The sequence below is a fragment of the Nipponia nippon genome, unplaced genomic scaffold (assembly GCF_047370975.1).
Source record: "Nipponia nippon isolate SJK-2023a ecotype South Korea unplaced genomic scaffold, ASM4737097v1 scaffold_9, whole genome shotgun sequence".
Classification (NCBI taxonomy): domain Eukaryota; kingdom Metazoa; phylum Chordata; class Aves; order Pelecaniformes; family Threskiornithidae; genus Nipponia; species Nipponia nippon.
This window is the reverse complement of record NW_028262413.1, coordinates 20,835,001-20,859,187: the sequence shown is the minus strand read 5'-3', so window position 1 is coordinate 20,859,187 and position 24,187 is coordinate 20,835,001. Positions and strand designations below refer to the sequence as shown.

Below are 24,187 nucleotides of genomic sequence, written 5' to 3'. Positions count from 1 at the left end.
AGCCTGACCTGGGCTCACGCATCCCGTCCGCTCAGACGCGGCGGGTGGCCGGGGCACAGCACAGGACCTCAGGACGGCACCTAAGTGTCGCAGGTGGCCCAACATCTTTCTCTTGAACACCTTAGCGCTTTGGTGATGCGCTGCGTCCAGAACAAAAAGCAGCAGGACCGCAAGCTGGGGAGTGACGGCGGAAATGGCCTTTTCCCGTGGCAATAAACTGCCTTTCAGCGTCAGTGCGAGCCTTTCCTTGGTGGGGTAGGAAGCTGCAAGTGACTGTGGGGCAGCGTGGGAGGCGGTGGGTGGGAGCGTTGTTCTGTTTGAGGGGAGAAAGGCTCCACAGAGGGATCTGGACAGGCTGCATCGGTGGGCCCCGAGGGTTGTCAAGCACTGGAACAGGCCGCCCAGGGAAGTGGTTGAGTCCCCGTGCCGGGAGGTATTTAAAAGACGTGTAGACGTGGCGCTTAGGGCCGTGGCTTAGTGGTGGACTTGGCAGTGCTAGGTCAACAGTTGGACTCGATGATCTTAAGGGTCTTTTCCAACCTAAACGATTCTATGATTCTAATTACCATTCAATTCTTGCTCAGTCACCATTTGATTACCATTTGATTTTCATTCCATCATTGATTAATTACCATTTGATCATCGCTTAATCATTAAGGAAGCCCTTTTAGTTAACGCCACAACGATGACTTGTCTGCAGGATTCCCCTGCGACGCCAGGACAAAGACCAGACGGTGTCTCAGGCACAACCAGAGTAGGAAAAAAGGAATGCGAAAGCCAGGATTGGAGAATCCAGGTCCGCAATGCAATTCCGGACCAAGAGAGAAACCTGAAACCCCCGGAAGCCCTTCTACCATAGTAGCTGGCTGACCCTGCTGCGAGTGACTAGAGGCTTCCCAGGCTGCCTCCTTCAGCTCCTGCTTTTAGAGTGTCCTCGGCCATCCTCTTCTGCCGGCCACCTTCCAAGCGGAACTCTGGTGCGCAGGGTTTCCTTCCCACCAGGCTTTCTGAGATTTCGCTCGGCCTTCCAACGCCAGGACGTTACAGAGCTCCGTTCGCTAGATGGCGACAGAGGGGAACGGTGCCAGGGAACAAGCACCTGGGTTCAGAGCGAGGCTGTGCGTGAGCACAGCTCTTTGGCCAGCTCCACTTGACGAGCTCCATTGCTCGGGAGTGCCTCGGAGCTCCCGTCGCAATCCCCCTGAAGAGCACTCCCTGTTCTGGCCGTGTCTAGCCCTCACACCTTCCCAATCACAGCAGTCAAGAACAGAAGGACAAAGTGCTGCCACCGAGTTCTCTTTCGGACCCTCTCTACCTCATTGCCTCTTTGTTGGCAGAAAAGCCCGTCAGGTCTGCCGGGTTCCCCTGCCTTCCTCAGAGAGGACAGCTGCTCCCTCCTTGAAGGAATCAACTTTCATGCTGCACTAAGGCAGGCACTTAATGCACACACCGTAAGACTACCTCTAGTTGGCCCGAAGGGCAAGTCTGGTCGTTCAGATCTGTACAGCCACCCCACAAAGGGATTTCCTTCGCACTTTGGTCACCATTATTCTTTGATTCAGCCTTGTAGCTCTCCGCCAACTTCCACGGAGCTGTTCAGCGGTCACTCTGCAACCAAATCTTTTCTCCTTCTTGCACTAGAAAGGTACTTGCTGGTCCCCAACAGGAGGAGGGAAACCCTTTTGGCTGACTGACAGTTCCCAGGCCCCTTGTTACCCTCCCGTAGAGCACATGTGATTGCTTGGCTCTAAAGGGCGTATGACGGGACTCAGGCCCTCAGTAACAGGTACTGCTCTGACTCTCCTGAAGTCTCCACAGAGGAGTACAGTCCTTCCCAGGTGTTTGCAATCTCTATTAAAAAGGATTTCTGGGCTTATACTGCACGAAGGAAGCCTTCCGTTGGTAGAGCAGCAATCATGCTGGGGAACAGGAGACGGAACTGGGGAACGGGGAATGCCCTTTGGCTACTGTAGAAACACAATCTACAGCAATCTCCATGTTGCAAATACAGACGTGGAACTGAACTGAACTTCTAAAGAAAAGCAGCTTTGCCACTTTGCTGCAATTCTCACTAAGCTGGGCGACAAGGATAGGAAATTGCTTCTGGCCTTGTCCAGAAGGAAACAGAGTTGAAGGGTGTCACAAGTCGCTGGGGCCGGGGCGCGTGATTTTGGGGGGCGAGCCGCGAGGGCCATGCCGGGCGGGCGGGCGGGTGCGCGCAGCCCACGTTGCCGGAAGATGGGCGGCGGTGCCGACTGGGCCGTGCCGGGCCAGGCTGCCCTTCTGGGAGTAGGGGCAGAGACCCGCGGTGCCGGGGGAGGGTGTGAACTTCCCCCGGGAAAACTGAGCAGGCTGCGGGGCCGGAGAGGCCCAAGGCACACGGCCATGGTGCTGGGCAGCCGGCCAAGGCCAGCTCGCGAGGAGGCAGGTCTGGGGAAGGTGCTGCCAGCCCCCGGGGAGAAGACAACCCTCTGGGCCCAGCCCTTAACGCTGGCCCTCGAGCAAGGGAGAGGTGGAGGAGGAGGAGGAAGCCGACAAATGAGTGTGGAATCACAACTTTATTGTGCCGGTGGAGGGGGATCAGGGCCAGCACTCGGGGACGGCGCACGGCTGGTCCCACGGCAGCGTCCGGGCCGGCTGTAGGGGGTTTGGGCCCGGCGTTGCAAGCGGGAGCGGTCTCGCATGCGCACGGTCCCAGGGGGGCTGGAGCGTCTGCCGCTCTCGAGCACTGGCGAGCTGCAGGAGGACCCCGATGGCAGCTGGGTGGCGGTGCTGGGGCTGCTGGTCTCAGGTGCTGGGGAGCTGTGGGACGGTTGGCTAGGGGTGCTGCTCTCAGCACTTGGTGCTGGCGCGCGGCTGCTCTCAGGGCATCTGCTGGGCCGGCTGTAGGGCTTTTGGGCCTGACGGTTCAACCGGGAGCGGTTTCGCGTGCGGTCGGGCCCAGCGGGGCTGGAGCGGCTGCTGTCCTGAAGCACAGGGGAGCCGTGGGACAGCCCTGATGCCGCATTGCCGGGGATGCTGGTTGCCGGTGCCAGGGAGCCGTGGGACGGCCCTAGTGCCGCATGGCTACCAGTGGTGGGGCTGGTGGTTTGCGATGCTGGGGAGCTGCAGGAGTAGCCTGATGCCGCCTGGCTGCCGGTGCTGGGGCTGGTGGTGTCCGGTACCAGCGAGCTGTGGGACAGCCCCAGCGCTGCCTGGCTGGGCGTGCTGCTCTCAGCGCTTGGTGCTGGCGCACGGCTCCCATTACGGCGTCTTCTGGGCGGGCCGTAGGGATTTTGGGCCCGACGTTGTAATCGGGAGCGGTCTCGCACCCGCTCAGGCCCAGGGGGCTGGAGCAGCTGCTGCCCTGAAGTGCTGGGGAGCCACAGGAGGACCTCAGTGGTGCCTGGCTGGCAGTGCCGGGGCTGCTGCTCTCCGGTGCTGGAGATCCGAGAGACTGCCCTGATGCCGCCTGGCTGGCGGTGCTGGGGCTGCTGGTCTGCGGTGGTGGGGAGCCGCAGGAGGACCCCGATGCCGCCTGGCTGGCGGTGCTGGGGCTGTTGGTCTCCGGTGCCAGGGAGCCGTGGGAAGGCGCTGATCCTGACTGGCTGGCAGTGCTGGGGCCGGCGAGCTCTGAGCTGGCACTGGAGGCTGTAAGGGGAAGCAGGAGGGTCAAGGGCCCGGCCCCGCAGGCCCGGGGCAGGATAGGCCAGAGCGATGCCCCCAGCCCTCCTGGAGCAGAGGGCCTTTGCCAAGCCCACCCCGGGCACCCACTGGCAGGCGTTGCCTGGCCCCTGGCCCCAGCCCAGGGGTACCCAGGTGCTTTGCCTCTTACCGGTGCCCAGGCCAGCACAGCTGTTGCACTCCCAGCTGGCCGTGCTGTTCCTCAAGTAGGAGCAGCGTCTGTGGGTGCCCTCGGCAGCGCAGGAGCAGCACAGGAGCAGTTGCCAGGGCCTGGGGAAGCAAACGGATTCATGGCTGTGAGGACAAAGTGACCGCAGCACGGGATTGTCGGGCAGAGCTCTTGTTCTTCGTCCTTCCGCTTCGAGCCCTTGGCGAGACAGAGATCCCGTGCAGAACCCCGGGGTGCAGCTTTGGCAACTTACCCCTCTTCCTCTGCCTGCTCCCTGCCTCCTGGGCAAAGGCACTCACTGGCATCGCAGCGGCTGTGCCTCTCACTTAGTGCTGCGTATGTACGGCTCTCCTCCCATGACGGCAGTCTGATGGAGAAAGGAAAATTGATGAGCCCCTGCTGCCCCGCAATAAGGCAGACGCGGGGCGCCCCTGCTCTTTCCTCTCTGCCCTGTTTCCAGCTCCTTGCGTGAAGCTGAAGCGCAGACTCACGGGACAGCGGAGGGCCAGGACTGCTGGGGCAGGCCCTGGCACGGCACAGCGCTTGCACCCTCCTGTCTTGTGAGCCGTGCAGAAGGGCACCAACCTGAGGGGGATTCGGATCCCCATGACAAGCATTTCGGCGAGAAAGAGCTCCTTATCTCTACAGAGGGGGCACTGGAAGCAAGAAATGCCGGCGCCCGCAGCCTGTCCCTGCAGGAGAAACATAAGGAGCAGGAGTGAGGCCCTGGTGCTGCTGAGCGGCTGCCGTGCCCCGGGGGCGAGGGAACGGCTCCTACCTGGATGCAGCCCCTGTGGAACCAGGCGTGTTTGCACGCTGGGCACACCATGGTGCCGTAGGACTTTCTGTCCTCCACAAGGTCGAGGCAGATGAGGCAGGTGGTGGTGTTCTCCTCCGGAGCCGCCTCCACTGCCTGCTCTGGACGGTGCTCCCAGCAGAAGGACCTGGGGGGAGGCAGAAAGGGATGGGCGAGGTGAGAAGTGCTGGGTCCTTCCGTGGTGGTGGCGGCTAGGAGGGGGAAGGAGGTGTGAAGGAGCCCCAGAGCTTGCCCGGCTCTGGCTCTGCCTGTGACCGGCCGCTGGGAAGGGTCACTGTGGGTTCCCTTCTTGTTTGGCTGCTGCTGACAGGAAGGGGACTGAAGGCGAGGAGCCTCCGCCACGAGGGCCGGCTGCCCTTACCAGTAGAGCCCAAAGAACTGGGTGACGCATCCGCCCTCCACGGCACAGGGGAGATGGAAGCTGCGGTCGCAGCCCGTCTCCTGGCAGGTGATGGTGGCCCCGCTCTCGCCACAGACAAAGCAGTGCTGGAAAGAGCAGAGCAGCCCCCTTCAGCAGCAGCCTCAGGGCCTCCGCAGCCAGCCCCGCACCTCCGGGCAGGGCGCAGGATGTGGCCGCTGCTGGGCCACACCGCGCAGATCCGCCTGGCGGAGGAGGCCCCTGTGCTGGAGCCTCTGTGGAGCCGCTGGGAGCAAGACTTCTGTCTCCAGAGCTGGTTGGAAGGGCTGGGCTTTCTTTCTTGGCGTCTGGGCTAAGGTCCCGCAAACCTCTCCTGCCACAAATCTCCCTGTTCTTGGCGGGTCCTCACCTTCTGTGCTGCCCGCAGGATCGTGCGTCGAATATCCTCAGGGAGAAATCCCAGGAGTCCTACTCCCTCGCGGCCTTTCTGAAAAAGCTCGTTGGCAAAATACTGCAGAAGAGAAAAGACGAGGAGCTGATGAGGAGTGTGTGGCAGGGACAGCCTGTTGGAAAGCTGGAGGGAGCTCCGGCGGAACTCACCAGGCAAAACACATGGGCGCAGAGCCCTCGCTTCTGCAGTTTATGCCCGCAGATATCCGGGTCAGCCTGTGCCCGGCGACACAGCATGCATGCTGGAGGGGAGAGAGCAAATGGCACCGGGAATGAGCACCTCCGCGGGGCCGGGGGAAGCGTCCCTGAGGGCTGTTCCCCACGGGCCTGCTCTGTCCCTGCCTAGCTGGCTGATGGGCAGGGCTGGAGGGCTTGGAGAGGAAGGGGGCATTGCAGGCCCGGGTGTCCCAGCAGGTGCCCGCTGCCCGGCCTGGGCCCCGCTTGCTGAGGAAAGGAGGGGCCCTGCCCCGGGGCGGTTGGGGAGCTCCTGCCTCCCCCTGCCACCGCTCTCGGCCCCACGCTGACCGCCCCGACAACCCCTGCGCCACGCTGTGGGAGGGAGACTTTGCTCTCACCCTTCTCCATCGAGTTGGAGGCCTCAGGCTTCCTTGCAGCCATGGCGCACGTCAACGGTGAGTGTTCGGAGAGTCCCTGTCCCAGCAGCGCTGGGGTGCCTCCTCCAAATGCTCCTCTGCTGCCTCTGAGGGAGAAGCGGGAGGCGGGTGAGGGAGAAGCGAGACGCAGCTGAGCTTGCAGCACAGGCCCAGAGCCCCGAGGTGTGGGGCCCCCCTCCTCGCTGGGCAGCCCCGCGCAAGCCCCGTCCCTCCCCTGCCCTCTCCTCACCTCACCAGGGCGCGCCAATGCACAGCCCGAGCCCAGCGCTCCTTTTTGTGGGCTTGCCCCCGCGGGTCACAGTGGCCACTGTGACATCATCGCCGCTGGCCTGCGCGCGCCTCAAACACGGGCAGGGACGCCATCAGCCGCCTGCCACCCCCTCTGAGGCGACCCCCACCTCACAGGGGTGTCTGTGAAGTGCCGAGGCAGGGGCGCGAGCCCTTGGCACCCACGTAACCGGGGCGGCTGGTCCTGCGGCAAGCGCAGAGTCAAATGCCAGGTGCCATGCGGCAGTCGTCGAGGGTGGCACCGTTGGCCGAAAGGTTCTGTTCAGGCAGTGCGATTCCAGGGCCAAGGGAAAGCTCTGCTCCTGCCCCCGGCACGGGGAGCGCTGCCAGCAGGACGGGGAAGGTGATCCTTCCTCTCTGCGCCACCCTGGTAAGGCTGCATCTGCAGTATTGCCTCCGGTTCTGGGCTCCCCAGTAGAGGGGACAGAAGCGACCTTTGAGCCTGACCTGGGCTCACGCATCCCGTCCGCTCAGACGCGGCGGGTGGCCGGGGCACAGCACAGGACCTCAGGACGGCACCTAAGTGTCGCAGGTGGCCCAACATCTTTCTCTTGAACACCTTAGCGCTTTGGTGATGCGCTGCGTCCAGAACAAAAAGCAGCAGGACCGCAAGCTGGGGAGTGACGGCGGAAATGGCCTTTTCCCGTGGCAATAAACTGCCTTTCAGCGTCAGTGCGAGCCTTTCCTTGGTGGGGTAGGAAGCTGCAAGTGACTGTGGGGCAGCGTGGGAGGCGGTGGGTGGGAGCGTTGTTCTGTTTGAGGGGAGAAAGGCTCCACAGAGGGATCTGGACAGGCTGCATCGGTGGGCCCCGAGGGTTGTCAAGCACTGGAACAGGCCGCCCAGGGAAGTGGTTGAGTCCCCGTGCCGGGAGGTATTTAAAAGACGTGTAGACGTGGCGCTTAGGGCCGTGGCTTAGTGGTGGACTTGGCAGTGCTAGGTCAACAGTTGGACTCGATGATCTTAAGGGTCTTTTCCAACCTAAACGATTCTATGATTCTAATTACCATTCAATTCTTGCTCAGTCACCATTTGATTACCATTTGATTTTCATTCCATCATTGATTAATTACCATTTGATCATCGCTTAATCATTAAGGAAGCCCTTTTAGTTAACGCCACAACGATGACTTGTCTGCAGAATTCCCCTGCGACGCCAGGACAAAGACCAGACGGTGTCTCAGGCACAACCAGAGTAGGAAAAAAGGAATGCGAAAGCCAGGATTGGAGAATCCAGGTCCGCAATGCAATTCCGGACCAAGAGAGAAACCTGAAACCCCCGGAAGCCCTTCTACCATAGTAGCTGGCTGACCCTGCTGCGAGTGACTAGAGGCTTCCCAGGCTGCCTCCTTCAGCTCCTGCTTTTAGAGTGTCCTCGGCCATCCTCTTCTGCCGGCCACCTTCCAAGCGGAACTCTGGTGCGCAGGGTTTCCTTCCCACCAGGCTTTCTGAGATTTCGCTCGGCCTTCCAACGCCAGGACGTTACAGAGCTCCGTTCGCTAGATGGCGACAGAGGGGAACGGTGCCAGGGAACAAGCACCTGGGTTCAGAGCGAGGCTGTGCGTGAGCACAGCTCTTTGGCCAGCTCCACTTGACGAGCTCCATTGCTCGGGAGTGCCTCGGAGCTCCCGTCGCAATCCCCCTGAAGAGCACTCCCTGTTCTGGCCGTGTCTAGCCCTCACACCTTCCCAATCACAGCAGTCAAGAACAGAAGGACAAAGTGCTGCCACCGAGTTCTCTTTCGGACCCTCTCTACCTCATTGCCTCTTTGTTGGCAGAAAAGCCCGTCAGGTCTGCCGGGTTCCCCTGCCTTCCTCAGAGAGGACAGCTGCTCCCTCCTTGAAGGAATCAACTTTCATGCTGCACTAAGGCAGGCACTTAATGCACACACCGTAAGACTACCTCTAGTTGGCCCGAAGGGCAAGTCTGGTCGTTCAGATCTGTACAGCCACCCCACAAAGGGATTTCCTTCGCACTTTGGTCACCATTATTCTTTGATTCAGCCTTGTAGCTCTCCGCCAACTTCCACGGAGCTGTTCAGCGGTCACTCTGCAACCAAATCTTTTCTCCTTCTTGCACTAGAAAGGTACTTGCTGGTCCCCAACAGGAGGAGGGAAACCCTTTTGGCTGACTGACAGTTCCCAGGCCCCTTGTTACCCTCCCGTAGAGCACATGTGATTGCTTGGCTCTAAAGGGCGTATGACGGGACTCAGGCCCTCAGTAACAGGTACTGCTCTGACTCTCCTGAAGTCTCCACAGAGGAGTACAGTCCTTCCCAGGTGTTTGCAATCTCTATTAAAAAGGATTTCTGGGCTTATACTGCACGAAGGAAGCCTTCCGTTGGTAGAGCAGCAATCATGCTGGGGAACAGGAGACGGAACTGGGGAACGGGGAATGCCCTTTGGCTACTGTAGAAACACAATCTACAGCAATCTCCATGTTGCAAATACAGACGTGGAACTGAACTGAACTTCTAAAGAAAAGCAGCTTTGCCACTTTGCTGCAATTCTCACTAAGCTGGGCGACAAGGATAGGAAATTGCTTCTGGCCTTGTCCAGAAGGAAACAGAGTTGAAGGGTGTCACAAGTCGCTGGGGCCGGGGCGCGTGATTTTGGGGGGCGAGCCGCGAGGGCCATGCCGGGCGGGCGGGCGGGTGCGCGCAGCCCACGTTGCCGGAAGATGGGCGGCGGTGCCGACTGGGCCGTGCCGGGCCAGGCTGCCCTTCTGGGAGTAGGGGCAGAGACCCGCGGTGCCGGGGGAGGGTGTGAACTTCCCCCGGGAAAACTGAGCAGGCTGCGGGGCCGGAGAGGCCCAAGGCACACGGCCATGGTGCTGGGCAGCCGGCCAAGGCCAGCTCGCGAGGAGGCAGGTCTGGGGAAGGTGCTGCCAGCCCCCGGGGAGAAGACAACCCTCTGGGCCCAGCCCTTAACGCTGGCCCTCGAGCAAGGGAGAGGTGGAGGAGGAGGAGGAAGCCGACAAATGAGTGTGGAATCACAACTTTATTGTGCCGGTGGAGGGGGATCAGGGCCAGCACTCGGGGACGGCGCACGGCTGGTCCCACGGCAGCGTCCGGGCCGGCTGTAGGGGGTTTGGGCCCGGCGTTGCAAGCGGGAGCGGTCTCGCATGCGCACGGTCCCAGGGGGGCTGGAGCGTCTGCCGCTCTCGAGCACTGGCGAGCTGCAGGAGGACCCCGACGGCAGCTGGGTGGCGGTGCTGGGGCTGCTGGTCTCAGGTGCTGGGGAGCTGTGGGACGGTTGGCTAGGGGTGCTGCTCTCAGCACTTGGTGCTGGCGCGCGGCTGCTCTCAGGGCATCTGCTGGGCCGGCTGTAGGGCTTTTGGGCCTGACGGTTCAACCGGGAGCGGTTTCGCGTGCGGTCGGGCCCAGCGGGGCTGGAGCGGCTGCTGTCCTGAAGCACAGGGGAGCCGTGGGACAGCCCTGATGCCGCATTGCCGGGGATGCTGGTTGCCGGTGCCAGGGAGCCGTGGGACGGCCCTAGTGCCGCATGGCTACCAGTGGTGGGGCTGGTGGTTTGCGATGCTGGGGAGCTGCAGGAGTAGCCTGATGCCGCCTGGCTGCCGGTGCTGGGGCTGGTGGTGTCCGGTACCAGCGAGCTGTGGGACAGCCCCAGCGCTGCCTGGCTGGGCGTGCTGCTCTCAGCGCTTGGTGCTGGCGCACGGCTCCCATTACGGCGTCTTCTGGGCGGGCCGTAGGGATTTTGGGCCCGACGTTGTAATCGGGAGCGGTCTCGCACCCGCTCAGGCCCAGGGGGGCTGGAGCAGCTGCTGCCCTGAAGTGCTGGGGAGCCACAGGAGGACCTCAGTGGTGCCTGGCTGGCAGTGCCGGGGCTGCTGCTCTCCGGTGCTGGAGATCCGAGAGACTGCCCTGATGCCGCCTGGCTGGCGGTGCTGGGGCTGCTGGTCTGCGGTGGTGGGGAGCCGCAGGAGGACCCCGATGCCGCCTGGCTGGCGGTGCTGGGGCTGTTGGTCTCCGGTGCCAGGGAGCCGTGGGAAGGCGCTGATCCTGACTGGCTGGCAGTGCTGGGGCCGGCGAGCTCTGAGCTGGCACTGGAGGCTGTAAGGGGAAGCAGGAGGGTCAAGGGCCCGGCCCCGCAGGCCCGGGGCAGGATAGGCCAGAGCGATGCCCCCAGCCCTCCTGGAGCAGAGGGCCTTTGCCAAGCCCACCCCGGGCACCCACTGGCAGGCGTTGCCTGGCCCCTGGCCCCAGCCCAGGGGTACCCAGGTGCTTTGCCTCTTACCGGTGCCCAGGCCAGCACAGCTGTTGCACTCCCAGCTGGCCGTGCTGTTCCTCAAGTAGGAGCAGCGTCTGTGGGTGCCCTCGGCAGCGCAGGAGCAGCACAGGAGCAGTTGCCAGGGCCTGGGGAAGCAAACGGATTCATGGCTGTGAGGACAAAGTGACCGCAGCACGGGATTGTCGGGCAGAGCTCTTGTTCTTCGTCCTTCCGCTTCGAGCCCTTGGCGAGACAGAGATCCCGTGCAGAACCCCGGGGTGCAGCTTTGGCAACTTACCCCTCTTCCTCTGCCTGCTCCCTGCCTCCTGGGCAAAGGCACTCACTGGCATCGCAGCGGCTGTGCCTCTCACTTAGTGCTGCGTATGTACGGCTCTCCTCCCATGACGGCAGTCTGATGGAGAAAGGAAAATTGATGAGCCCCTGCTGCCCCGCAATAAGGCAGACGCGGGGCGCCCCTGCTCTTTCCTCTCTGCCCTGTTTCCAGCTCCTTGCGTGAAGCTGAAGCGCAGACTCACGGGACAGCGGAGGGCCAGGACTGCTGGGGCAGGCCCTGGCACGGCACAGCGCTTGCACCCTCCTGTCTTGTGAGCCGTGCAGAAGGGCACCAACCTGAGGGGGATTCGGATCCCCATGACAAGCATTTCGGCGAGAAAGAGCTCCTTATCTCTACAGAGGGGGCACTGGAAGCAAGAAATGCCGGCGCCCGCAGCCTGTCCCTGCAGGAGAAACATAAGGAGCAGGAGTGAGGCCCTGGTGCTGCTGAGCGGCTGCCGTGCCCCGGGGGCGAGGGAACGGCTCCTACCTGGATGCAGCCCCTGTGGAACCAGGCGTGTTTGCACGCTGGGCACACCATGGTGCCGTAGGACTTTCTGTCCTCCACAAGGTCGAGGCAGATGAGGCAGGTGGTGGTGTTCTCCTCCGGAGCCGCCTCCACTGCCTGCTCTGGACGGTGCTCCCAGCAGAAGGACCTGGGGGGAGGCAGAAAGGGATGGGCGAGGTGAGAAGTGCTGGGTCCTTCCGTGGTGGTGGCGGCTAGGAGGGGGAAGGAGGTGTGAAGGAGCCCCAGAGCTTGCCCGGCTCTGGCTCTGCCTGTGACCGGCCGCTGGGAAGGGTCACTGTGGGTTCCCTTCTTGTTTGGCTGCTGCTGACAGGAAGGGGACTGAAGGCGAGGAGCCTCCGCCACGAGGGCCGGCTGCCCTTACCAGTAGAGCCCAAAGAACTGGGTGACGCATCCGCCCTCCACGGCACAGGGGAGATGGAAGCTGCGGTCGCAGCCCGTCTCCTGGCAGGTGATGGTGGCCCCGCTCTCGCCACAGACAAAGCAGTGCTGGAAAGAGCAGAGCAGCCCCCTTCAGCAGCAGCCTCAGGGCCTCCGCAGCCAGCCCCACACCTCCGGGCAGGGCGCAGGATGTGGCCGCTGCTGGGCCACACCGCGCAGATCCGCCTGGCGGAGGAGGCCCCTGTGCTGGAGCCTCTGTGGAGCCGCTGGGAGCAAGACTTCTGTCTCCAGAGCTGGTTGGAAGGGCTGGGCTTTCTTTCTTGGCGTCTGGGCTAAGGTCCCGCAAACCTCTCCTGCCACAAATCTCCCTGTTCTTGGCGGGTCCTCACCTTCTGTGCTGCCCGCAGGATCGTGCGTCGAATATCCTCAGGGAGAAATCCCAGGAGTCCTACTCCCTCGCGGCCTTTCTGAAAAAGCTCGTTGGCAAAATACTGCAGAAGAGAAAAGACGAGGAGCTGATGAGGAGTGTGTGGCAGGGACAGCCTGTTGGAAAGCTGGAGGGAGCTCCGGCGGAACTCACCAGGCAAAACACATGGGCGCAGAGCCCTCGCTTCTGCAGTTTATGCCCGCAGATATCCGGGTCAGCCTGTGCCCGGCGACACAGCATGCATGCTGGAGGGGAGAGAGCAAATGGCACCGGGAATGAGCACCTCCGCGGGGCCGGGGGAAGCGTCCCTGAGGGCTGTTCCCCACGGGCCTGCTCTGTCCCTGCCTAGCTGGCTGATGGGCAGGGCTGGAGGGCTTGGAGAGGAAGGGGGCATTGCAGGCCCGGGTGTCCCAGCAGGTGCCCGCTGCCCGGCCTGGGCCCCGCTTGCTGAGGAAAGGAGGGGCCCTGCCCCGGGGCGGTTGGGGAGCTCCTGCCTCCCCCTGCCACCGCTCTCGGCCCCACGCTGACCGCCCCGACAACCCCTGCGCCACGCTGTGGGAGGGAGACTTTGCTCTCACCCTTCTCCATCGAGTTGGAGGCCTCAGGCTTCCTTGCAGCCATGGCGCACGTCAACGGTGAGTGTTCGGAGAGTCCCTGTCCCAGCAGCGCTGGGGTGCCTCCTCCAAATGCTCCTCTGCTGCCTCTGAGGGAGAAGCGGGAGGCGGGTGAGGGAGAAGCGAGACGCAGCTGAGCTTGCAGCACAGGCCCAGAGCCCCGAGGTGTGGGGCCCCCCTCCTCGCTGGGCAGCCCCGCGCAAGCCCCGTCCCTCCCCTGCCCTCTCCTCACCTCACCAGGGCGCGCCAATGCACAGCCCGAGCCCAGCGCTCCTTTTTGTGGGCTTGCCCCCGCGGGTCACAGTGGCCACTGTGACATCATCGCCGCTGGCCTGCGCGCGCCTCAAACACGGGCAGGGACGCCATCAGCCGCCTGCCACCCCCTCTGAGGCGACCCCCACCTCACAGGGGTGTCTGTGAAGTGCCGAGGCAGGGGCGCGAGCCCTCGGCACCCACGTAACCGGGGCGGCTGGTCCTGCGGCAAGCGCAGAGTCAAACGCCAGGTGCCGTGCGGCAGCCGTCGAGGGTGGCACCGTTGGCCGAAAGGTTCTGTTCAGGCAGTGCGATTCCAGGGCCAAGGGAAAGCTCTGCTCCTGCCCCCGGCACGGGGAGCGCTGCCAGCAGGACGGGGAAGGTGATCCTTCCTCTCTGCGCCACCCTGGTAAGGCTGCATCTGCAGTATTGCCTCCGGTTCTGGGCTCCCCAGTAGAGGGGACAGAAGCGACCTTTGAGCCTGACCTGGGCTCACGCATCCCGTCCGCTCAGACGCGGCGGGTGGCCGGGGCACAGCACAGGACCTCAGGACGGCACCTAAGTGTCGCAGGTGGCCCAACATCTTTCTCTTGAACACCTTAGCGCTTTGGTGATGCGCTGCGTCCAGAACAAAAAGCAGCAGGACCGCAAGCTGGGGAGTGACGGCGGAAATGGCCTTTTCCCGTGGCAATAAACTGCCTTTCAGCGTCAGTGCGAGCCTTTCCTTGGTGGGGTAGGAAGCTGCAAGTGACTGTGGGGCAGCGTGGGAGGCGGTGGGTGGGAGCGTTGTTCTGTTTGAGGGGAGAAAGGCTCCACAGAGGGATCTGGACAGGCTGCATCGGTGGGCCCCGAGGGTTGTCAAGCACTGGAACAGGCCGCCCAGGGAAGTGGTTGAGTCCCCGTGCCGGGAGGTATTTAAAAGACGTGTAGACGTGGCGCTTAGGGCCGTGGCTTAGTGGTGGACTTGGCAGTGCTAGGTCAACAGTTGGACTCGATGATCTTAAGGGTCTTTTCCAACCTAAACGATTCTATGATTCTAATTACCATTCAATTCTTGCTCAGTCACCATTTGATTACCATTTGATTTTCATTCCATCATTGATTAATTACCATTTGATCATCGCTTAATCATTAAGGAAGCCCTTTTAGTTAACGCCACAACGATGACTTGTCTGCAGAATTCCCCTGCGACGCCAGGACAAAGACCAGACGGTGTCTCAGGCACAACCAGAGTAGGAAAAAAGGAATGCGAAAGCCAGGATTGGAGAATCCAGGTCCGCAATGCAATTCCGGACCAAGAGAGAAACCTGAAACCCCCGGAAGCCCTTCTACCATAGTAGCTGGCTGACCCTGCTGCGAGTGACTAGAGGCTTCCCAGGCTGCCTCCTTCAGCTCCTGCTTTTAGAGTGTCCTCGGCCATCCTCTTCTGCCGGCCACCTTCCAAGCGGAACTCTGGTGCGCAGGGTTTCCTTCCCACCAGGCTTTCTGAGATTTCGCTCGGCCTTCCAACGCCAGGACGTTACAGAGCTCCGTTCGCTAGATGGCGACAGAGGGGAACGGTGCCAGGGAACAAGCACCTGGGTTCAGAGCGAGGCTGTGCGTGAGCACAGCTCTTTGGCCAGCTCCACTTGACGAGCTCCATTGCTCGGGAGTGCCTCGGAGCTCCCGTCGCAATCCCCCTGAAGAGCACTCCCTGTTCTGGCCGTGTCTAGCCCTCACACCTTCCCAATCACAGCAGTCAAGAACAGAAGGACAAAGTGCTGCCACCGAGTTCTCTTTCGGACCCTCTCTACCTCATTGCCTCTTTGTTGGCAGAAAAGCCCGTCAGGTCTGCCGGGTTCCCCTGCCTTCCTCAGAGAGGACAGCTGCTCCCTCCTTGAAGGAATCAACTTTCATGCTGCACTAAGGCAGGCACTTAATGCACACACCGTAAGACTACCTCTAGTTGGCCCGAAGGGCAAGTCTGGTCGTTCAGATCTGTACAGCCACCCCACAAAGGGATTTCCTTCGCACTTTGGTCACCATTATTCTTTGATTCAGCCTTGTAGCTCTCCGCCAACTTCCACGGAGCTGTTCAGCGGTCACTCTGCAACCAAATCTTTTCTCCTTCTTGCACTAGAAAGGTACTTGCTGGTCCCCAACAGGAGGAGGGAAACCCTTTTGGCTGACTGACAGTTCCCAGGCCCCTTGTTACCCTCCCGTAGAGCACATGTGATTGCTTGGCTCTAAAGGGCGTATGACGGGACTCAGGCCCTCAGTAACAGGTACTGCTCTGACTCTCCTGAAGTCTCCACAGAGGAGTACAGTCCTTCCCAGGTGTTTGCAATCTCTATTAAAAAGGATTTCTGGGCTTATACTGCACGAAGGAAGCCTTCCGTTGGTAGAGCAGCAATCATGCTGGGGAACAGGAGACGGAACTGGGGAACGGGGAATGCCCTTTGGCTACTGTAGAAACACAATCTACAGCAATCTCCATGTTGCAAATACAGACGTGGAACTGAACTGAACTTCTAAAGAAAAGCAGCTTTGCCACTTTGCTGCAATTCTCACTAAGCTGGGCGACAAGGATAGGAAATTGCTTCTGGCCTTGTCCAGAAGGAAACAGAGTTGAAGGGTGTCACAAGTCGCTGGGGCCGGGGCGCGTGATTTTGGGGGGCGAGCCGCGAGGGCCATGCCGGGCGGGCGGGCGGGTGCGCGCAGCCCACGTTGCCGGAAGATGGGCGGCGGTGCCGACTGGGCCGTGCCGGGCCAGGCTGCCCTTCTGGGAGTAGGGGCAGAGACCCGCGGTGCCGGGGGAGGGTGTGAACTTCCCCCGGGAAAACTGAGCAGGCTGCGGGGCCGGAGAGGCCCAAGGCACACGGCCATGGTGCTGGGCAGCCGGCCAAGGCCAGCTCGCGAGGAGGCAGGTCTGGGGAAGGTGCTGCCAGCCCCCGGGGAGAAGACAACCCTCTGGGCCCAGCCCTTAACGCTGGCCCTCGAGCAAGGGAGAGGTGGAGGAGGAGGAGGAAGCCGACAAATGAGTGTGGAATCACAACTTTATTGTGCCGGTGGAGGGGGATCAGGGCCAGCACTCGGGGACGGCGCACGGCTGGTCCCACGGCAGCGTCCGGGCCGGCTGTAGGGGGTTTGGGCCCGGCGTTGCAAGCGGGAGCGGTCTCGCATGCGCACGGTCCCAGGGGGGCTGGAGCGTCTGCCGCTCTCGAGCACTGGCGAGCTGCAGGAGGACCCCGACGGCAGCTGGGTGGCGGTGCTGGGGCTGCTGGTCTCAGGTGCTGGGGAGCTGTGGGACGGTTGGCTAGGGGTGCTGCTCTCAGCACTTGGTGCTGGCGCGCGGCTGCTCTCAGGGCATCTGCTGGGCCGGCTGTAGGGCTTTTGGGCCTGACGGTTCAACCGGGAGCGGTTTCGCGTGCGGTCGGGCCCAGCGGGGCTGGAGCGGCTGCTGTCCTGAAGCACAGGGGAGCCGTGGGACAGCCCTGATGCCGCATTGCCGGGGATGCTGGTTGCCGGTGCCAGGGAGCCGTGGGACGGCCCTAGTGCCGCATGGCTACCAGTGGTGGGGCTGGTGGTTTGCGATGCTGGGGAGCTGCAGGAGTAGCCTGATGCCGCCTGGCTGCCGGTGCTGGGGCTGGTGGTGTCCGGTACCAGCGAGCTGTGGGACAGCCCCAGCGCTGCCTGGCTGGGCGTGCTGCTCTCAGCGCTTGGTGCTGGCGCACGGCTCCCATTACGGCGTCTTCTGGGCGGGCCGTAGGGATTTTGGGCCCGACGTTGTAATCGGGAGCGGTCTCGCACCCGCTCAGGCCCACGGGGGCTGGAGCAGCTGCTGCCCTGAAGTGCTGGGGAGCCACAGGAGGACCTCAGTGGTGCCTGGCTGGCAGTGCCGGGGCTGCTGCTCTCCGGTGCTGGAGATCCGAGAGACTGCCCTGATGCCGCCTGGCTGGCGGTGCTGGGGCTGCTGGTCTGCGGTGGTGGGGAGCCGCAGGAGGACCCCGATGCCGCCTGGCTGGCGGTGCTGGGGCTGTTGGTCTCCGGTGCCAGGGAGCCGTGGGAAGGCGCTGATCCTGACTGGCTGGCAGTGCTGGGGCCGGCGAGCTCTGAGCTGGCACTGGAGGCTGTAAGGGGAAGCAGGAGGGTCAAGGGCCCGGCCCCGCAGGCCCGGGGCAGGATAGGCCAGAGCGATGCCCCCAGCCCTCCTGGAGCAGAGGGCCTTTGCCAAGCCCACCCCGGGCACCCACTGGCAGGCGTTGCCTGGCCCCTGGCCCCAGCCCAGGGGTACCCAGGTGCTTTGCCTCTTACCGGTGCCCAGGCCAGCACAGCTGTTGCACTCCCAGCTGGCCGTGCTGTTCCTCAAGTAGGAGCAGCGTCTGTGGGTGCCCTCGGCAGCGCAGGAGCAGCACAGGAGCAGTTGCCAGGGCCTGGGGAAGCAAACGGATTCATGGCTGTGAGGACAAAGTGACCGCAGCACGGGATTGTCGGGCAGAGCTCTTGTTCTTCGTCCTTCCGCTTCGAGCCCTTGGCGAGACAGAGATCCCGTGCAGAACCCCGGGGTGCAGCTTTGGCAACTTACCCCTCTTCCTCTGCCTGCTCCCTGCCTCCTGGGCAAAGGCACTCACTGGCATCGCAGCGGCTGTGCCTCTCACTTAGTGCTGCGTATGTACGGCTCTCCTCCCATGACGGCAGTCTGATGGAGAAAGGAAAATTGATGAGCCCCTGCTGCCCCGCAATAAGGCAGACGCGGGGCGCCCCTGCTCTTTCCTCTCTGCCCTGTTTCCAGCTCCTTGCGTGAAGCTGAAGCGCAGACTCACGGGACAGCGGAGGGCCAGGACTGCTGGGGCAGGCCCTGGCACGGCACAGCGCTTGCACCCTCCTGTCTTGTGAGCCGTGCAGAAGGGCACCAACCTGAGGGGGATTCGGATCCCCATGACAAGCATTTCGGCGAGAAAGAGCTCCTTATCTCTACAGAGGGGGCACTGGAAGCAAGAAATGCCGGCGCCCGCAGCCTGTCCCTGCAGGAGAAACATAAGGAGCAGGAGTGAGGCCCTGGTGCTGCTGAGCGGCTGCCGTGCCCCGGGGGCGAGGGAACGGCTCCTACCTGGATGCAGCCCCTGTGGAACCAGGCGTGTTTGCACGCTGGGCACACCATGGTGCCGTAGGACTTTCTGTCCTCCACAAGGTCGAGGCAGATGAGGCAGGTGGTGGTGTTCTCCTCCGGAGCCGCCTCCACTGCCTGCTCTGGACGGTGCTCCCAGCAGAAGGACCTGGGGGGAGGCAGAAAGGGATGGGCGAGGTGAGAAGTGCTGGGTCCTTCCGTGGTGGTGGCGGCTAGGAGGGGGAAGGAGGTGTGAAGGAGCCCCAGAGCTTGCCCGGCTCTGGCTCTGCCTGTGACCGGCCGCTGGGAAGGGTCACTGTGGGTTCCCTTCTTGTTTGGCTGCTGCTGACAGGAAGGGGACTGAAGGCGAGGAGCCTCCGCCACGAGGGCCGGCTGCCCTTACCAGTAGAGCCCAAAGAACTGGGTGACGCATCCGCCCTCCACGGCACAGGGGAGATGGAAGCTGCGGTCGCAGCCCGTCTCCTGGCAGGTGATGGTGGCCCCGCTCTCGCCACAGACAAAGCAGTGCTGGAAAGAGCAGAGCAGCCCCCTTCAGCAGCAGCCTCAGGGCCTCCGCAGCCAGCCCCACACCTCCGGGCAGGGCGCAGGATGTGGCCGCTGCTGGGCCACACCGCGCAGATCCGCCTGGCGGAGGAGGCCCCTGTGCTGGAGCCTCTGTGGAGCCGCTGGGAGCAAGACTTCTGTCTCCAGAGCTGGTTGGAAGGGCTGGGCTTTCTTTCTTGGCGTCTGGGCTAAGGTCCCGCAAACCTCTCCTGCCACAAATCTCCCTGTTCTTGGCGGGTCCTCACCTTCTGTGCTGCCCGCAGGATCGTGCGTCGAATATCCTCAGGGAGAAATCCCAGGAGTCCTACTCCCTCGCGGCCTTTCTGAAAAAGCTCGTTGGCAAAATACTGCAGAAGAGAAAAGACGAGGAGCTGATGAGGAGTGTGTGGCAGGGACAGCCTGTTGGAAAGCTGGAGGGAGCTCCGGCGGAACTCACCAGGCAAAACACATGGGCGCAGAGCCCTCGCTTCTGCAGTTTATGCCCGCAGATATCCGGGTCAGCCTGTGCCCGGCGACACAGCATGCATGCTGGAGGGGAGAGAGCAAATGGCACCGGGAATGAGCACCTCCGCGGGGCCGGGGGAAGCGTCCCTGAGGGCTGTTCCCCACGGGCCTGCTCTGTCCCTGCCTAGCTGGCTGATGGGCAGGGCTGGAGGGCTTGGAGAGGAAGGGGGCATTGCAGGCCCGGGTGTCCCAGCAGGTGCCCGCTGCCCGGCCTGGGCCCCGCTTGCTGAGGAAAGGAGGGGCCCTGCCCCGGGGCGGTTGGGGAGCTCCTGCCTCCCCCTGCCACCGCTCTCGGCCCCACGCTGACCGCCCCGACAACCCCTGCGCCACGCTGTGGGAGGGAGACTTTGCTCTCACCCTTCTCCATCGAGTTGGAGGCCTCAGGCTTCCTTGCAGCCATGGCGCACGTCAACGGTGAGTGTTCGGAGAGTCCCTGTCCCAGCAGCGCTGGGGTGCCTCCTCCAAATGCTCCTCTGCTGCCTCTGAGGGAGAAGCGGGAGGCGGGTGAGGGAGAAGCGAGACGCAGCTGAGCTTGCAGCACAGGCCCAGAGCCCCGAGGTGTGGGGCCCCCCTCCTCGCTGGGCAGCCCCGCGCAAGCCCCGTCCCTCCCCTGCCCTCTCCTCACCTCACCAGGGCGCGCCAATGCACAGCCCGAGCCCAGCGCTCCTTTTTGTGGGCTTGCCCCCGCGGGTCACAGTGGCCACTGTGACATCATCGCCGCTGGCCTGCGCGCGCCTCAAACACGGGCAGGGACGCCATCAGCCGCCTGCCACCCCCTCTGAGGCGACCCCCACCTCACAGGGGTGTCTGTGAAGTGCCGAGGCAGGGGCGCGAGCCCTCGGCACCCACGTAACCGGGGCGGCTGGTCCTGCGGCAAGCGCAGAGTCAAACGCCAGGTGCCGTGCGGCAGCCGTCGAGGGTGGCACCGTTGGCCGAAAGGTTCTGTTCAGGCAGTGCGATTCCAGGGCCAAGGGAAAGCTCTGCTCCTGCCCCCGGCACGGGGAGCGCTGCCAGCAGGACGGGGAAGGTGATCCTTCCTCTCTGCGCCACCCTGGTAAGGCTGCATCTGCAGTATTGCCTCCGGTTCTGGGCTCCCCAGTAGAGGGGACAGAAGCGACCTTTGAGCCTGACCTGGGCTCACGCATCCCGTCCGCTCAGACGCGGCGGGTGGCCGGGGCACAGCACAGGACCTCAGGACGGCACCTAAGTGTCGCAGGTGGCCCAACATCTTTCTCTTGAACACCTTAGCGCTTTGGTGATGCGCTGCGTCCAGAACAAAAAGCAGCAGGACCGCAAGCTGGGGAGTGACGGCGGAAATGGCCTTTTCCCGTGGCAATAAACTGCCTTTCAGCGTCAGTGCGAGCCTTTCCTTGGTGGGGTAGGAAGCTGCAAGTGACTGTGGGGCAGCGTGGGAGGCGGTGGGTGGGAGCGTTGTTCTGTTTGAGGGGAGAAAGGCTCCACAGAGGGATCTGGACAGGCTGCATCGGTGGGCCCCGAGGGTTGTCAAGCACTGGAACAGGCCGCCCAGGGAAGTGGTTGAGTCCCCGTGCCGGGAGGTATTTAAAAGACGTGTAGACGTGGCGCTTAGGGCCGTGGCTTAGTGGTGGACTTGGCAGTGCTAGGTCAACAGTTGGACTCGATGATCTTAAGGGTCTTTTCCAACCTAAACGATTCTATGATTCTAATTACCATTCAATTCTTGCTCAGTCACCATTTGATTACCATTTGATTTTCATTCCATCATTGATTAATTACCATTTGATCATCGCTTAATCATTAAGGAAGCCCTTTTAGTTAACGCCACAACGATGACTTGTCTGCAGAATTCCCCTGCGACGCCAGGACAAAGACCAGACGGTGTCTCAGGCACAACCAGAGTAGGAAAAAAGGAATGCGAAAGCCAGGATTGGAGAATCCAGGTCCGCAATGCAATTCCGGACCAAGAGAGAAACCTGAAACCCCCGGAAGCCCTTCTACCATAGTAGCTGGCTGACCCTGCTGCGAGTGACTAGAGGCTTCCCAGGCTGCCTCCTTCAGCTCCTGCTTTTAGAGTGTCCTCGGCCATCCTCTTCTGCCGGCCACCTTCCAAGCGGAACTCTGGTGCGCAGGGTTTCCTTCCCACCAGGCTTTCTGAGATTTCGCTCGGCCTTCCAACGCCAGGACGTTACAGAGCTCCGTTCGCTAGATGGCGACAGAGGGGAACGGTGCCAGGGAACAAGCACCTGGGTTCAGAGCGAGGCTGTGCGTGAGCACAGCTCTTTGGCCAGCTCCACTTGACGAGCTCCATTGCTCGGGAGTGCCTCGGAGCTCCCGTCGCAATCCCCCTGAAGAGCACTCCCTGTTCTGGCCGTGTCTAGCCCTCACACCTTCCCAATCACAGCAGTCAAGAACAGAAGGACAAAGTGCTGCCACCGAGTTCTCTTTCGGACCCTCTCTACCTCATTGCCTCTTTGTTGGCAGAAAAGCCCGTCAGGTCTGCCGGGTTCCCCTGCCTTCCTCAGAGAGGACAGCTGCTCCCTCCTTGAAGGAATCAACTTTCATGCTGCACTAAGGCAGGCACTTAATGCACACACCGTAAGACTACCTCTAGTTGGCCCGAAGGGCAAGTCTGGTCGTTCAGATCTGTACAGCCACCCCACAAAGGGATTTCCTTCGCACTTTGGTCACCATTATTCTTTGATTCAGCCTTGTAGCTCTCCGCCAACTTCCACGGAGCTGTTCAGCGGTCACTCTGCAACCAAATCTTTTCTCCTTCTTGCACTAGAAAGGTACTTGCTGGTCCCCAACAGGAGGAGGGAAACCCTTTTGGCTGACTGACAGTTCCCAGGCCCCTTGTTACCCTCCCGTAGAGCACATGTGATTGCTTGGCTCTAAAGGGCGTATGACGGGACTCAGGCCCTCAGTAACAGGTACTGCTCTGACTCTCCTGAAGTCTCCACAGAGGAGTACAGTCCTTCCCAGGTGTTTGCAATCTCTATTAAAAAGGATTTCTGGGCTTATACTGCACGAAGGAAGCCTTCCGTTGGTAGAGCAGCAATCATGCTGGGGAACAGGAGACGGAACTGGGGAACGGGGAATGCCCTTTGGCTACTGTAGAAACACAATCTACAGCAATCTCCATGTTGCAAATACAGACGTGGAACTGAACTGAACTTCTAAAGAAAAGCAGCTTTGCCACTTTGCTGCAATTCTCACTAAGCTGGGCGACAAGGATAGGAAATTGCTTCTGGCCTTGTCCAGAAGGAAACAGAGTTGAAGGGTGTCACAAGTCGCTGGGGCCGGGGCGCGTGATTTTGGGGGGCGAGCCGCGAGGGCCATGCCGGGCGGGCGGGCGGGTGCGCGCAGCCCACGTTGCCGGAAGATGGGCGGCGGTGCCGACTGGGCCGTGCCGGGCCAGGCTGCCCTTCTGGGAGTAGGGGCAGAGACCCGCGGTGCCGGGGGAGGGTGTGAACTTCCCCCGGGAAAACTGAGCAGGCTGCGGGGCCGGAGAGGCCCAAGGCACACGGCCATGGTGCTGGGCAGCCGGCCAAGGCCAGCTCGCGAGGAGGCAGGTCTGGGGAAGGTGCTGCCAGCCCCCGGGGAGAAGACAACCCTCTGGGCCCAGCCCTTAACGCTGGCCCTCGAGCAAGGGAGAGGTGGAGGAGGAGGAGGAAGCCGACAAATGAGTGTGGAATCACAACTTTATTGTGCCGGTGGAGGGGGATCAGGGCCAGCACTCGGGGACGGCGCACGGCTGGTCCCACGGCAGCGTCCGGGCCGGCTGTAGGGGGTTTGGGCCCGGCGTTGCAAGCGGGAGCGGTCTCGCATGCGCACGGTCCCAGGGGGGCTGGAGCGTCTGCCGCTCTCGAGCACTGGCGAGCTGCAGGAGGACCCCGATGGCAGCTGGGTGGCGGTGCTGGGGCTGCTGGTCTCAGGTGCTGGGGAGCTGTGGGACGGTTGGCTAGGGGTGCTGCTCTCAGCACTTGGTGCTGGCGCGCGGCTGCTCTCAGGGCATCTGCTGGGCCGGCTGTAGGGCTTTTGGGCCTGACGGTTCAACCGGGAGCGGTTTCGCGTGCGGTCGGGCCCAGCGGGGCTGGAGCGGCTGCTGTCCTGAAGCACAGGGGAGCCGTGGGACAGCCCTGATGCCGCATTGCCGGGGATGCTGGTTGCCGGTGCCAGGGAGCCGTGGGACGGCCCTAGTGCCGCATGGCTACCAGTGGTGGGGCTGGTGGTTTGCGATGCTGGGGAGCTGCAGGAGTAGCCTGATGCCGCCTGGCTGCCGGTGCTGGGGCTGGTGGTGTCCGGTACCAGCGAGCTGTGGGACAGCCCCAGCGCTGCCTGGCTGGGCGTGCTGCTCTCAGCGCTTGGTGCTGGCGCACGGCTCCCATTACGGCGTCTTCTGGGCGGGCCGTAGGGATTTTGGGCCCGACGTTGTAATCGGGAGCGGTCTCGCACCCGCTCAGGCCCAGGGGGGCTGGAGCAGCTGCTGCCCTGAAGTGCTGGGGAGCCACAGGAGGACCTCAGTGGTGCCTGGCTGGCAGTGCCGGGGCTGCTGCTCTCCGGTGCTGGAGATCCGAGAGACTGCCCTGATGCCGCCTGGCTGGCGGTGCTGGGGCTGCTGGTCTGCGGTGGTGGGGAGCCGCAGGAGGACCCCGATGCCGCCTGGCTGGCGGTGCTGGGGCTGTTGGTCTCCGGTGCCAGGGAGCCGTGGGAAGGCGCTGATCCTGACTGGCTGGCAGTGCTGGGGCCGGCGAGCTCTGAGCTGGCACTGGAGGCTGTAAGGGGAAGCAGGAGGGTCAAGGGCCCGGCCCCGCAGGCCCGGGGCAGGATAGGCCAGAGCGATGCCCCCAGCCCTCCTGGAGCAGAGGGCCTTTGCCAAGCCCACCCCGGGCACCCACTGGCAGGCGTTGCCTGGCCCCTGGCCCCAGCCCAGGG

The 24,187-nt window shown here is 62.6% G+C and overlaps 4 protein-coding genes across 4 annotated transcripts in view; all 4 read right to left on the bottom strand.

Annotated features, from left to right (window-relative positions):
- Nucleotides 1–2,558: 2,558 nt before the first annotated feature.
- On the bottom strand, nucleotides 2,559–6,075 carry LOC148050170 (uncharacterized). The gene is made up of 8 exons (XM_087744265.1): nucleotides 6,033–6,075; nucleotides 5,608–5,699; nucleotides 5,417–5,518; nucleotides 5,011–5,135; nucleotides 4,611–4,776; nucleotides 4,418–4,524; nucleotides 4,086–4,199; nucleotides 2,559–3,933 (listed from the first exon to the last, which is right to left on the bottom strand). The coding sequence occupies exons 1-8, from the start codon at nucleotides 6,073–6,075 to the stop codon at nucleotides 2,559–2,561; spliced, it is 2,124 nt and encodes a 707-aa protein (XP_087600391.1).
- Nucleotides 6,076–9,607: 3,532 nt separating this feature from the next.
- LOC148050169 (E3 ubiquitin-protein ligase PHF7-like) lies at nucleotides 9,608–12,874 on the bottom strand. Its single transcript, XM_087744032.1, has 8 exons — nucleotides 12,832–12,874; nucleotides 12,407–12,498; nucleotides 12,216–12,317; nucleotides 11,810–11,934; nucleotides 11,410–11,575; nucleotides 11,217–11,323; nucleotides 10,885–10,998; nucleotides 9,608–10,732 (listed from the first exon to the last, which is right to left on the bottom strand). The coding sequence occupies exons 1-8, from the start codon at nucleotides 12,872–12,874 to the stop codon at nucleotides 10,114–10,116; spliced, it is 1,368 nt and encodes a 455-aa protein (XP_087600158.1). The 3' UTR covers nucleotides 9,608–10,113.
- A 4,038-nt stretch (nucleotides 12,875–16,912) lies between these two features.
- Nucleotides 16,913–19,673, bottom strand: LOC148050168 (E3 ubiquitin-protein ligase PHF7-like). The gene is made up of 8 exons (XM_087744255.1): nucleotides 19,631–19,673; nucleotides 19,206–19,297; nucleotides 19,015–19,116; nucleotides 18,609–18,733; nucleotides 18,209–18,374; nucleotides 18,016–18,122; nucleotides 17,684–17,797; nucleotides 16,913–17,531 (listed from the first exon to the last, which is right to left on the bottom strand). The coding sequence occupies exons 1-8, from the start codon at nucleotides 19,671–19,673 to the stop codon at nucleotides 16,913–16,915; spliced, it is 1,368 nt and encodes a 455-aa protein (XP_087600381.1).
- A 3,281-nt stretch (nucleotides 19,674–22,954) lies between these two features.
- The window catches only part of LOC148050167 (uncharacterized), a 3,518-nt gene continuing 2,285 nt past the window's right edge, over nucleotides 22,955–24,187 (bottom strand). The window contains exon 9 of the mRNA XM_087744739.1: nucleotides 22,955–24,027. Within this exon, the coding sequence (XP_087600865.1) occupies nucleotides 22,955–24,027 (1,073 nt within the window). The remainder of the gene's footprint in view (nucleotides 24,028–24,187) is intronic.

Coding starts and splice junctions, on each gene's coding strand:
- LOC148050170 (XM_087744265.1), bottom strand. CDS start 6,075: ATGGCTGCAAGGAAGCCTGAGGCCTCCAACTCGATGGAGAAGG. Junction 5,700..6,032: donor CTCCAACTCGATGGAGAAGG/GTGAGAGCAAAG, acceptor TCTCCCCTCCAG/CATGCATGCTGTGTCGCCGG. Junction 4,525..4,610: donor TCCACAGGGGCTGCATCCAG/GTAGGAGCCGTT, acceptor TTTCTCCTGCAG/GGACAGGCTGCGGGCGCCGG.
- LOC148050168 (XM_087744255.1), bottom strand. CDS start 19,673: ATGGCTGCAAGGAAGCCTGAGGCCTCCAACTCGATGGAGAAGG. Junction 18,375..18,608: donor CAGTTCTTTGGGCTCTACTG/GTAAGGGCAGCC, acceptor GCCTCCCCCCAG/GTCCTTCTGCTGGGAGCACC. Junction 18,123..18,208: donor TCCACAGGGGCTGCATCCAG/GTAGGAGCCGTT, acceptor TTTCTCCTGCAG/GGACAGGCTGCGGGCGCCGG.
- LOC148050169 (XM_087744032.1), bottom strand. CDS start 12,874: ATGGCTGCAAGGAAGCCTGAGGCCTCCAACTCGATGGAGAAGG. Junction 12,318..12,406: donor GCGCCCATGTGTTTTGCCTG/GTGAGTTCCGCC, acceptor TCTCTTCTGCAG/TATTTTGCCAACGAGCTTTT. Junction 11,324..11,409: donor TCCACAGGGGCTGCATCCAG/GTAGGAGCCGTT, acceptor TTTCTCCTGCAG/GGACAGGCTGCGGGCGCCGG.